The 13,565-nt window shown below is 35.5% G+C and overlaps 1 protein-coding gene and 1 long non-coding RNA gene across 2 annotated transcripts; one reads left to right on the plus strand and one right to left on the minus strand.

Annotated features, from left to right (window-relative positions):
• The first annotated feature begins 153 nt into the window (after positions 1-153).
• Positions 154-3,254, plus strand: LOC118489155. The gene is made up of 4 exons (XR_004886531.1): positions 154-259; positions 1,008-1,095; positions 1,618-1,675; positions 3,127-3,254. It is a non-coding gene; the product is annotated as an uncharacterized LOC118489155 (long non-coding RNA).
• A 7,346-nt stretch (positions 3,255-10,600) lies between these two features.
• On the minus strand, positions 10,601-11,254 carry LOC110891554. Its single transcript, XM_022139259.1, has one exon. It carries the CDS (start codon positions 11,252-11,254, stop codon positions 10,601-10,603), a length of 654 nt encoding a protein of 217 aa, XP_021994951.1.
• Between the last annotated feature and the right edge of the window lie 2,311 nt (positions 11,255-13,565).

Below are 13,565 nucleotides of genomic sequence, written 5' to 3' on the forward strand. Positions count from 1 at the left end.
ATCACTTATGAGTAGTTAAGAGTTAAAACAAATAAAGAATGAAAGATGAGGGGCCTATGTTGTTAAAAATAAAACTTAATTATGTAAAACAAAAACCAAACTCACTTTTGTGAGGTCTGGTTCGATCAGAAGCAGGGAAGGGCGACCCCCATTCTCCAAAACCCTAACATTCACAAAAGCCACAAATTGAAGGCTTAAATCATGTCCAAATCGATTTTCAAACATGAATAAACGATTACCAAGTCAAGGGGATCGTAAGGTATGTTGAATTTCTAACATTCATGAAGTTGTGAAAATTAGTTAATCTTGCATGATACGATCTATGTATGAATCATAGAAGTTATGGCTGAATTTGGGATGTAGGATTGCTTAGGAACAAACCCTAAGTGAAGATTTAGAATAAATTGCTATGATTTGGGTGTTTGGTTGAATCACCACACCTAGCTAAGTGGGTTTTATTGTTATGATGAAATTGATGATAAGACTGTGTTTAGAATCATCATGCATGATAATGAATGGAAGGTGTTTGGTTAAACCATGAAATTGGGTACATGATCATACTTTCATGAAAGGGGTTTAATAAATTATGATGAAACTAGTGATTTTGGTTCATATAAATAGGTGTTTGGAATCATGATGTCTACTAATTAATATGTAGAACTTGATTATATTTGATGATTGGATGAATGTCTGATGCTATAATGAAATGGGTTTTACATGTAGATGGAAACCTTTAGTTAATTGCTTAACAAATGAATGATTAGCTTCAATAGTCGAGAGCTGTGCGAAAAAAAAAAGACTAGAATGATTAAAGAGTTCGGATGAAAATGCCTAAGTGGGTTCAATGTGCCAAATATGTGTTTGAATATGTTATAGACAAATTGACTTTTAAGAAGTCAAACTGACCAAAATGAAATCAAATGGTGAATTTTGATGTGAAACCCGTAAGATGGAATAGTCATAATTAATGACAACTAATCTAACCGTCTTACGAATTATGATGATAGTTTGACGCTTGACAAGCTAGGTGGAGGCTTGGAAAGGAAGCGGGTCAAACGAAGCAAATAAGAAGGAAAAGCGTACTTCGGATGCGAGGTAAGTAAAACTTACACCCACTTGTAGTATATGTGTTTATATTATAAGCGATGAATACGATAAAGGATTAGGTTCGAATAATGGGTTCCGACACGAAACGAAATGGGTCGGAACCAATAACAATGTTTTAAACCATGATTAATGGTGAAAGGGGCAAAATGGTAAATTAGTCACGAATTGGTTAAGAATTAGTGAGTTTTTCTTAAAGTTACCTTATAGCGTAACTAGTAATGGGAAAATGGGTAAAAATGGAAATTTAGTCAAGTATCGACTAAAGTAAATTAAGGTTCAAAGGACACCCATAGCGTAAGCCGAATGTGTTAAAAATATAAGAAATGACTTTAGAAAAAAAGGGATCTAGTGAGAAAATCCGAAATGGGTCGGATGTGTGATTGGTAATTAAAACCCATGTTTTGTTACATATAAAAATGTTGGGTTATGTAGGTCGAACGGGCCAAATGGTGGGAATAACGCCATTTGACAAAATCAACTAATGAGGTTGTCAAGCCATGTGTTTTACAGGGGCGAATAGTAGTTTGGGTAATTGCGTCGCCATAAGAATATCGGTAATAAAAGCAAGGTGTAACAACTCTCATTAAAATACATAATTAGGATAATAATTATCTATTAAGAAAACCCTAATTAAGACACCCAAGTGATTTGGCATAAACCCTAAAATTTCCGGAACCATCGGAATCAGGATCAGGGCCCCTAAAACTCAAGGGGGGTAAACCCTAGTTGGACGATTATCCACAGAACTCGTTGGTTAAATCTTATTTGTTAAATTTGTTGATTCAGCCAAGCTAGTCCCGAGCCTAGGCAGCCTATAATTAGACTGCTTCCCTTACGGACCGTAAGGGAAGTGGCTTACGGTCCGTAAGCCTGTCCAAAAATCAGTATAAATAGCCGACCTTGGCACTTGAATTCTGTTGTTAAAACGACGCACAAACCTTCTGTGTACGTCGAGTTATAAGCAAAACAGTTCACAACACACACTAATTCACGAAGTGCTGCCGCAATCAGGGTAATAACTCGATCGCTATTACGATTCAACGTCCGATCGATTATAACTATCCAACGATTGTCCGAGTGCTGCTCAAATTGAGCTTATACTTTGATTATTCGTCGTGCTTTCGACTTGAATATTTGAGTACTGTTCGAATTCGGACTATGCTCTGTTATTCGTTGTGAATCCGATTGAATTGTTAAGTATTGCACTTGTTAATCGTTGTGAGGGTTTAATCTCGTGAATTGACGTAACTGCTGTATTAGTTACTAACCCGTTTGTGTGTGCATTGTGTTAAATTAGGTTCAATCAAGGCTAATCAGTAGGCTTATATCTTGCTCGTTAAATCTGCAATGTGAGTCATTCTCTTTGTATCAACTGTTTTACAAAACTCCAAGTTATTTTTCAAAGTTATAATTACAGGGATTAAGTCTTTGTAATCACCAAATTACAGCCGGTATGTGGGGTTTTGTATACATTACTTGATAATCTTCACCATTGGACAACGAGTTAGCCATTGGGTGATATGACCATAGTCACAGACACCATTGGACAACGGGAGGGCCAATGGGTCGAGTGACAAATACTGTGGGTAGTTGGTTGATATCAGAAACATTGTAATCAATCTTAATACTGTAAAATTATAACAAATATGTTTTTGTATAAAACCTGAATGAACTCACTCAGTATTTCCCCGCTGACAAAACCTTTTTCAAACATGTTTCAGGTGATCTGTTGTAATCTAAGAAAAGTGCCGCGAAGCACTACAAGCTCAGAGAAGTGGCTCACTGTTAATAAATAAAAGAAACATGTTTTAAGAAAATAAAGATTTCCTTGTAAAATCATCTTATTGTAAATTATGGGATTTTATCCCTAAAACTTTATATAATATATTAAACGGGCATTTTTAATATTAAAAGATCCTGTATTAAAAGACTTCCGTTGTCACCTAAAATAAATACCATGGGATTCCTGCCCCACGGCTCTTGAACCGGGTCAAACCGGGCCGAGGGCCGTGACACAAGGTGTCGAAACGGGTCACTAGATTGACTCGAGCCAGGTACGTATAAATACGATTGTGGTTAAACATACATTTTTGGGTCAAATTAGTAGCAAATGCCCTTCGTCGTAAATGAGGGGCTAAAGTTGACTAAAATGCCCTTGATGGCTAAATCGGGCAAACGACCTTTAATGGTTGTTGGAAATAAGTGTTTTGATAGATTAAATCCTTAGGATAAGTATAAAAAGGGATGATATGGGACCTTAGTGCATAAATACCCTTAACGGGTCAAAATAGAAGTAATAACGAAACGGGTTAAGAATGTGTAATAACCCGTGAATTGAACCTTGTACAATAGGAAATAATCATAATAATATGTTTACAAAAGAAACAAGGGCCACAAACAAGTTTGTTAGATGAAACCGCGAACGGGTCAAAAAGTGTCGTAATTGAACTTCAAGCCGAGAGCTTGAAGTCTAAAATTTTGTGAAGCTAGATGTTGGCTTTTAACTCCATATGATGGAGAATTAAATTACGGACGCGTAGGAAAAAGAATCGGGTAAAACGGATTAAAAACGAGAGAGTTATGCTCGTTTCCGTGAAATCGAGTCATGCTGGGTATGTACAGCAACGTATTAAGAACATTCTGCCAAAATGGGGCTAGGTGGGGCGTCTAGCCCCTAGGCGTGACGCCTAGCCCCCCTGAACTTGAAAAACGTTTAATTTTGTTTGTTTGACCCATATAACTTGTTTAAACTTGTTATTTAACTATCAAAACTAACTTTTAAGTTGGTTTTGATCATAGGTGATTTCCAAGAGTGCCCGGATGAAGATCAAGCTCGAAGAAGAACCGAACATGATAAAGTTAAAAGCTTCCGCGCGACATTTCGTCGTCTCTTTTAAACGATGAATTCAATCACATTAAGTTATTCTTAAACTTTTATTGTAAAGTTTTAGTAAACTCGTATGGACATACTTACGTGTAATCGTATAAACATGCATTTTTACGAAACTTATATAAAATATTGTATTTTTGAAATGTCGTATGAAGAGTTTTTGTAATGTCACATTTTAGCATTAAAATGTGTATTTTATCATTAAAATCTTGATTAATTAAGTCGGGTGTTACAAGTTGGTATCAGAGCCCCGGTTTAAGGGATTCAAGTATGGTGGGGAAAACCATGCTTGGACTTAAACCTTACGCTCTTGATAAGGATTGGTGTTCGGTTCGAGGCTTGATCGCAAATCCGGTAAGTACATGTATATTAATGGTTTTATACGATTAAAGTGTTGTGAACAAACACATAGAGTTATGGTGTAATTCAAGTTACATCAATCAAATCGATAATTGATAGATATAGTTAACGAAACTACGCGCGTTGACACGTATGGTTGACAAGCCTTGTATTATGATACGGCCGTTTAGTGAAGTTGACATTACTAATCTTTGTAAATGTTTTAAATGAAAGGATACTCGCATCTGAAGATAGCGAGGGTGTAACAAGTGACGGATAGGATAGAAGAACGGTCCGAAGTATGACAAGTGGAGGATGCTCACAAAGGACCAAATTGCGTAACAATCGCGAATAGGGATGATGGCAAGGAACGCCCGTCGGGGCAAACATTGCAGGTGCACGCTTTAAATTTAATCGCACAAGTAGTCATATGCAACAAACACGTAAAGAATGACGGTTGCATATATATGATAGAACTTAGAAAACCTGAATAGGATATCTATTCAGGATGATATTTCCAAGAGAAATTTAATAGAAAATGTGTTATTCACGATGATGAATAACAAAGAAATAACAGGATTAGTTCATATAGAAACTTGGACGGTGGTAATATTCCAAGTGGAAAACTCTCAATATAATGCTATTGAGAAAAGTAGCGATCACAATAACGGGTGCGATTATATAATAGTTTGATAGAAAAGAAAAACATTTTATATGTTCAAATGTAAAACTAGTAAAACTAACGATTGCTGTTTTGGCAATTAAATAAAGTTTTACTAAATGAAATAAAAGGCATGAAATAAATAGAGGCGTTACTTGCATAGGGTGTGATGTGAAAACTATAAAAAGGTCATGTGTATCATGTGTCGATCGCTTACTCTGGCCAAGTAAGTAGTGGCATATGATACCATGAACTTCTTGTAGCGGACACATTTACGTCCGAGGTAGTAAGGGCGGGGTGAATGGGACTAACTTAAATAGTACCCAAATGAATCAAATAAATAAGATGTTTGATAGTAAACGTAAACGCAAGTCGGACGACGGAAGCGTATTACGTTAAAATGACGAGCCCGAGAGAAGGGACAAAGATCGAAGTAAATGAAAATACAAACCAACTAATGAGAATGCTAAGGCATGGGGATAAAATTTATATCGACATAAGTGATGAAATTCACGTGGACAAGTCAGACGAATTAAATAATGAATAAAGGACTTAATTGAATAAAAGCGACGGATTTCGCTAAGGTGACCAAATAAATTAAAATGATGTCTAAAACCATATAAGAATGGTTACTTGATAATGATTACGGTAAAAATACCCGATGGACGGGTATGATTGTGGGTGAATGCGCAAACCGGGAGACGGGAACGCGAAATAGAAAGTCAAAAGACTCGGAATACGAGTCATGACTAAAAGATGACAAGAATTTTCACAAACATAAATTTTGGTAATTACGTTCAACCATTTCAAAGTTGGACGGGTCAAATAGAGAATGAAGTTTGACATTCATAAGTGATGAAAATTCACCCAAAATGAGTCAAACGAGTTAATTGAAGAATAACGCTTAATATAATAGGAAAACGCAAACCGGTGAAATCTGAAAGCTAAAAACAATAAGATAGAAGGACCCGGGTAATGGGTTGTAAAGGAGTATAAGTATAAACCGGGTAACGGTAAGCGTAGGACAAACCGACGTGTAAATGACGTTAGAAGTCGTAAAGTCGGAAAGATAGTCCGAAAGTAAACAAATGAAACCTTAGACTACGGTCAAGGTCAACTAAAGTTCAAAAGCAAAATTAAATGATTCCAAACATAACAAAGGATGCTTTAAAGCTATATATGTATAAATAAACATATGAATGTAGACGCGAATAAAAGACGATCTATGGGATCATCATAACCTACGGGATAAAACGTAGTGATAAGGTCTACGGGACCAAGGAGACCGTTGGGTTATAAATAGAAAAAGACGAACTGTTTGGTCTCACCTTAAAAGGTGAAACATATAAAGAAATAGCCCTAGAGGCTAAGTGAAGAAACCTACGGGTCAATATTGTAAAGCAAAGGAAACTAGTTACAATTCTCCGTGAAAAATAATAATGGTCAGGAATAAAACTTAGAACGAAAATTCCTAGACATGAGAAAAAGATATAAGACAAGGAGAAAATGTAAACTAAAAATTTAGTTTTTAGTCAAAAGCAATGTTTTAACAAACATAAGTAGTATGAGATGGTTTAGAAAATCTTAAACACACATAAGGCCGGAGATGGCAAAATAGTATACCCGTGTGACGGGGTATGAAGTGACGGTGGCTAATTAGTCTAGCCGGCAAAACTATTCAAAGTTAAGAAAATGTCATGACAAATACAAAACGCTTGTTAATATAAGACAAGCGCGTGATAAACCTGTTAACAGACTAATGAGACTAAGCGGACACGTGACAACTCGGTCAATAAAGATAAAGGATATAAGCTGAAAGTAACGGCTCGCGAGACCTTACACATGAAAGATGTACGTGTAAAATGAGAACGGAAAACAATAAATTATGGGTTGTCAATTTCCTTGATAGGAGTAATTGACATAGTTAAAGAGAAAAACGTTAAACTAAAATTCAGTTTTAGTAAGAAATAACATTTTTACAAATATAAATTCTGATAGGAATTTGAATAGTAACCATGAAAGATTCGAGTCTTGGCGCTGATAGGCGCAAGACGATATATTCGAAAAGTGATCTTTTAAAAAATGAAAGGTAGATATATAAACTAAACATGATACGACACGATCACGGTTAAGAAATGTAATGTGAAGTAGAATCGCATTATAACCAAGCGAGCGGTAAAAAGTAACTAGACTAATAAGTCTAGTTAGTGAGACCGGTGAAGGTCAGCAATTAAAATCGAGAAATTTGGTTTGCTCGTAAGCAGAGGATTCTGTAACTGAACTGAATAAACGAATTTGAAAACAAAAGAAATAGTTGCTAAAAGTGAAAGATTTCACTAAAAGACCTTTAAACGGGTTAAGGTAACGGATTCACAAAGAGTTCGATAATATATAAAAGCGATGAATATCGCTAAGTTAACTAAACTAGTAGAAATAACGGAATCACGTTATTTCAAGTTACATTATGTCGTATGAGGTACGTAGATGTTTCGTAACCAAAAAGATATTACCGTATTTTTTCGGGTAATACTAACAATTGGTTAAGGTATGAGTAATGCTTAAAAGATTACCCAGGTCAAATGCATTGAGTTTAAAACTCGATGAACTATGTAAGAAAGGTTTCGAGGACGAAACCTCTTTAAGGGGGGTAGACTTGTAACATCCCGAAAACGGGTTTGGTAATCAAACCACGTTAATACTACAGGACGGGTAAAATACAGTTAGTGGTAAAACTTACCTGGTAAATTAAATACAAATTCTTAAATTTGCAATTTAGTTGCAAATAAATAAATAGAATAAACTAACTAGGAATGACACTAACCTAGTTAGTTGATCACTTATGAGTAGTTAAGAGTTAAAACAAATAAAGAATGAAAGATGAGGGGCCTATGTTGTTAAAAATAAAACTTAATTATGTAAAACAAAAACCAAACTCACTTTTGTGAGGTCTGGTTCGATCAGAAGCAGGGAAGGGCGAACCCCATTCTCCAAAACCCTAACATTCACAAAAGCCACAAATTGAAGGCTTAAATCATGTCCAAATCGATTTTCAGACATGAATAAACGATTACCAAGTCAAGGGGATCGTAAGGTATGTTGAATTTCTAACATTCATGAAGTTGTGAAAATTAGTTAATCTTGCATGATACGATCTATGTATGAATCATAGAAGTTATGGCTGAATTTGGGATGTAGGATTGCTTAGGAACAAACCCTAAGTGAAGATTTAGAATAAATTGCTATGATTTGGGTGTTTGGTTGAATAACCACACCTAGCTAAGTGGATTTTATTGTTATGATGAAATTGATGATAAGACTGTGTTTAGAATCATCATGCATGATAATGAATGGAAGGTGTTTGGTTAAACCATGAAATTGGGTACATGATCATACTTTCATGAAAGGGGTTTAATAAACTATGATGAAACTAGTGATTTTGGTTCATATAAATAGGTGTTTGGAATCATGATGTCTACTAATTAATATGTAGAACTTGATTATATTTGATGATTGGATGAATGTCTGATGCTATAATGAAATGGGTTTTACATGTAGATGGAAACCTTTAGTTAATTGCTTAACAAATGAATGATTAGCTTCAATAGTCGAGAGCTAAGTTAAAATTGGTGCGAAAAAAAAAGACTAGAATGATTAAAGAGTTCGGATGAAAATGCCTAAGTGGGTTCAATGTGCCAAATATGTGTTTGAATATGTTATAGACAAATTGACTTTTAAGAAGTCAAACTGACCAAAATGAAATCAAATGGTGAATTTTGATGTGAAACCCGTAAGATGGAATAGTCATAATTAATGATGACTAATCTAACTGTCTTACGAATTATGATGATAGTTTGACGCTTGACAAGCTAGGTGGAGGCTTGGAAAGGAAGCGGGTCAAACGAAGCAAATAAGAAGGAAAAGCGTATTTCGGATGCGAGGTAAGTAAAACTTACACCCACTTGTAGTATATGTGTTTATATTATAAGCGATGAATACGATAAAGGATTAGGTTCGAATCATGGGTTCCGACACGAAACGAAATGGGTCGGAACCAATAAAAATGTTTTAAACCATGATTAATGGTGAAAGGGGCAAAATGATAAATTAGTCACGAATTGGTTAAGAATTAGTGAGTTTTTCTTAAAGTTACCTTATAGCGTAACTAGTAATGGGAAAATGGGTAAAAATGGAAATTTAGTCAAGTATCGACTAAAGTAAATTAAGGTTCAAAGGACACCCATAGCGTAAGCCGAATGGGTTAAAAATATAAGAAATGACTTTAGAAAAAAAAGGGATATAGTGAGAAAATCCGAAATGGGTCGGATGTGTGATTGGTTATTAAAACCCATGTTTTGTTACATATGAAAATGTTGGGTTATGTAGGTCGAACGGGCCAAATGGTGGGAATAACGCCATTTGACAAAATCAACTAATGAGGTTGTCAAGTCATGTGTTTACAGGGGCGAATAGTAGTTTGGGTAATTGCGTCGCCATAAGAATATCGGTAATAAAAGCAAGGTGTCGAAACGAGTCACTAGATTGACTCGAGCCAGGTACGTATAAATACGATTGTGGTTAAACATACATTTTTTGGTCAAATTAGTAGCAAATGCCCTTCGTCGTAAATGAGGGGCTAAAGTTGACTAAAATGCCCTTGATGGGTAAATCGGGCAAACGACCTTTAATGGTTGTTGGAAATAAGTGTTTTGATAGATTAAATCCTTAGGATAAGTATAAAAAGGGATGATATGGGACCTTAGTGCATAAATACCCTTAACGGGTCAAAATAGAAGTAATAACGAAACGGGTTAAGAATGTGTAATAACCCGTGAATTGAACCTTGTACAATAGGAAATAATCATAATAATATGTTTACAAAAGAAACAAGGGCCACAAACAAGTTTGTTAGATGAAACCGCGAACGGGTCAAAAAGTGTCGTAATTGAACTTCAAGCCGAGAGCTTGAAGTCTAAAATTTTGTGAAGTTAGATGTTGGATTTTAACTCCATATGATGGAGAATTAAATTACGAACGCGTAGGAAAAAGAATCAGGTAAAACAGATTAAAAACGAGAGAGATATGCTCGTTTCCGTGAAATCGAGTCATGTTGGGTATGTACAACAACGTATTAAGAACATTCGGCAAAATTGGGGCTAGGTGGGGCGTCTAGCCCCTAGGCGTGACGCCTAGCCCCCCCTGAACTTGAAAAACGTTTAATTTTGTTTGTTTGACCCATATAACTTGTTTAAACTTGTTATTTAACTATCAAAACTAACTATTAAGTTGGTTTTGATCATAGGTGATTGCCAAGAGTGCCCGGATGAAGATCAAGCTCGAAGAAGAACCGAACACGATAAAGTTAAAAGCTTCCGCGCGACATTTCGTCGTCTCTTTTAAACGACGAATTCAATCACATTAAGTTATTCTTAAACTTTTATTGTAAAGTTTTAGTAAACTCGTATGGACATACTTACGTGTAATCGTATAAACATGCATTTTTACAAAACTTATATAAAATATTGTATTTTTGAAATGTTGTATGAAGAGTTTTTGTAATGTCACATTTTAGCATTAAAATGTGTATTTTATCATTAAAATCTTGATTAAATAAGTCGGGTGTTACACTTACCCTTTCCCTTACCACTACCACCGGCATATCTATTGTTACTACCACTGTCTTTATCTTCCCGTTTACGTTTCTTGTCGGTATAATTATCCCTTTTTCTAACTTCGTTCATTATCATTGTTCGTTTCCCCTGGCCTCGGTTCGCGCGAAGCATTTCAAGCTTATGATGCAGTCTCTGTTGTAACTCCTCATATGTAACAGACTTGTGACTGTTACTGGTTTCACCGTCAAACTCCGATACCGGTTTCACTTTGATTTCAATTTCTTCCTCTTCGTCATCATCGTCCTCTTGGTCTGAATCCTTATCTTCGTTTGCATTCTTACTGATGCTTTTCTTTAGAAGATCTAGGGTTGTGGTTTGTGATTTCTCAGGGTCCAGACGATCACGCCGGGATTTCTTGATGTTTTCACGCGTTTGTTGTTTAATAGACACTTTTTTGCCTTTGCTTAGACCTTGAAACCAGGGTTTCGAATCTTCATCGACCGGAAGGTAGAACTTTGCGGGGATTAATTCGACTAGTTTGTCAAAGAACAGAGCATGGTCGTGGATTACGGTTTTAAGGTCAACTGTGGAGGTGGCTACAGCAGCAGAACAAGCGGAAAGTGCTTCCTTTTGCAACTTCTTCTTCATTGTGAATGTGAAAGATGAGAACAAGTGGGCTTCTTGGAGCGATTCTTATGTTAAGAAGCACAAGGCTGAAATCTAGAAACCATGAGAAAGACGTTAAAGTGATAGCATCTAAACGTCTATGCAAGGAATCATTAATAGATAAAACTGTTTGAAACCATTATACCTTTTCATTTTACACATCAAATAATTATACTACTCAATCCAACTTAACAGCAACTAGTCAATTCAATTTAGCAGTATTTCAAATATAAACATAAAAATTCCAATTAGCATGTGTGGCAAACCAAAAACTATACTACCTAGAGTCAATTCAGATGAGTCAAATCAGAAAAAAAGTCCAGATAACAGAAATCAAAGATTCATACGATTTTCTTGATAAAAAAACATTTACTTCATATAAATGTACGACATCAATTGTATATGTATCAGATAATGGATGCATACCACACAAATGTTGTTGATTAAACAAATGTAAAAACTAGCCAAACATAACAAGTGAAGTATTTTATGCAAATCACAGAATTTGTAAAGCTAAACTAAGGGTTCATCACTAATAATTTCTATTAAATACCATAATCACAGAAATCAAACAATCCACAAATTGAACAAATCTAACAATCGCATAAATTTCTGACCTTGTGTAGTAGTCGTCGAGCAGGGGATGAAAAAACTGAAGATTCGGCGGTGGAGAGGAAAGGGGAAAGAAGAGATCGATAGGGTTTTGTGTTTTTTTACAACTGGTTAGGGTTTATTAAACCCATTTTCCAGCGGGGTGCGTGGGGTGAAAAAAAAATCGGTTTGTAAATAAAACGGTTTAGAATAAAAGATATTCAAACATATCAAATTGGTTGGGGTGGGGTTTAACCCGGTTTGGTTGGAACCAATGTTTTCATAACCGGGCCGGACATCGAACCGGATGACTTACTGGTTCACTGGTCGAACCGGTCAGACCGGTCGAACCGTTTTTAAGAACCGGATAAATGTGTAATTAATTTTTATTTTAATATATATAAAAAACATAGTTAATATAAATTATTTTTATTTCTAAAACAATAGTCCATATGGATTTTGAAGCCCATTTTAAATTTACATTAAAGCCTTTCAAAGAAAACCCTAGACGTTATCGTAAAAGACTTAAATATCAATATCTTTGTGCTAGGGGTTTTTAATTCCTTTATTCTATCTTCTGCCATATCTCATCTTAAACTGTAACCTTCCCTCAGCCGCTACCAATTTCAATCTTGCTATTTGAAGGCTGATGGTGCAAATAGAATATGGATCTAGAGTAAAACAAAGGTTGCTCGTTGGATTGTTGAAGTTATATGTTGGATCTGTGATTGCAAGAGGGCGGCGACAAAGAAAAAGAAGAAAATAGGTTCACCAACCGGTCCGACCATAAGCGACGACCCCGGTCCGACTGCCCGGCTCCCGGCCCGACCGCCAGGCTATTGTTGAAACGGCTTTATACACTGAACCGGACCGGTAGATGTTCCGGATCCCGGCCGGACTGGTCCGACCGGCCGGCCCGATCCGGTTTTAAAAACCTTGGTTGGAACAAAAAAACGAGTTTTTAACATGTTATTCAAATTGGGTCGAGTCCAAACCAGTTTCAGAGAACGAGATTGCGACTAGTATACAATTCGGTGGACTGAACAAGGTCCAACCCGAGTTTTTTTAGAAGTGGGTCAGGTCCATAAAAAAATTAGACTATAAATTCAATCTTGTTGTTAATAACAAACTTACTTTAGAAATCTAGTTATGTAAACAATCCATTTCTTGTTTAACTAAGATTACCACTATGATGACTATTTTATTGGATTGGTTGCCATGTAGATTTAATAAAAAAGAAAAAATATTTTTTTAGAAAAAGGCCACAATCTGGTTGTTATGGCAACCTAAGAGGGTGTTTGAGGTTGAGTTTTGAAAATAGATTATGAGTTTTGAATAATCAGAATTAGATAATGAACTGTAACAAAACGTGATGTTGAAAGATAGTGTTTGGTTTGATTATGTTGCTTGATATCACAATAATCAGATAATCAACTATTTGAGTGTTTGTCAAATCTATATTTAAAAAAATAAACAAGTGAAAATCTTTTTCTAAATGCAAATAATCCATTTTTTGAAAACTGCGTTTTGTAACTTTCTAAACGCAAATAGTCAATTTTTTAATTTTTTTACCCAAACATTCAAAACTGATTATTTACAATTTCAAAACTAAATAATCTAAAATTCTCCTTCAAAACTCAATCACAAACACTCTCTAAATTGCAACCAAACATCGATCCACATGTACAAATTTAATTGGTGG

The sequence above is a fragment of the Helianthus annuus genome, chromosome 17 (genome assembly GCF_002127325.2).
Source record: "Helianthus annuus cultivar XRQ/B chromosome 17, HanXRQr2.0-SUNRISE, whole genome shotgun sequence".
Classification (NCBI taxonomy): domain Eukaryota; kingdom Viridiplantae; phylum Streptophyta; class Magnoliopsida; order Asterales; family Asteraceae; genus Helianthus; species Helianthus annuus.

Coding starts and splice junctions, on each gene's coding strand:
- LOC110891554 (XM_022139259.1), bottom strand. CDS start 11,254: ATGAAGAAGAAGTTGCAAAAGGAAGCACTTTCCGCTTGTTCTGCTGCT.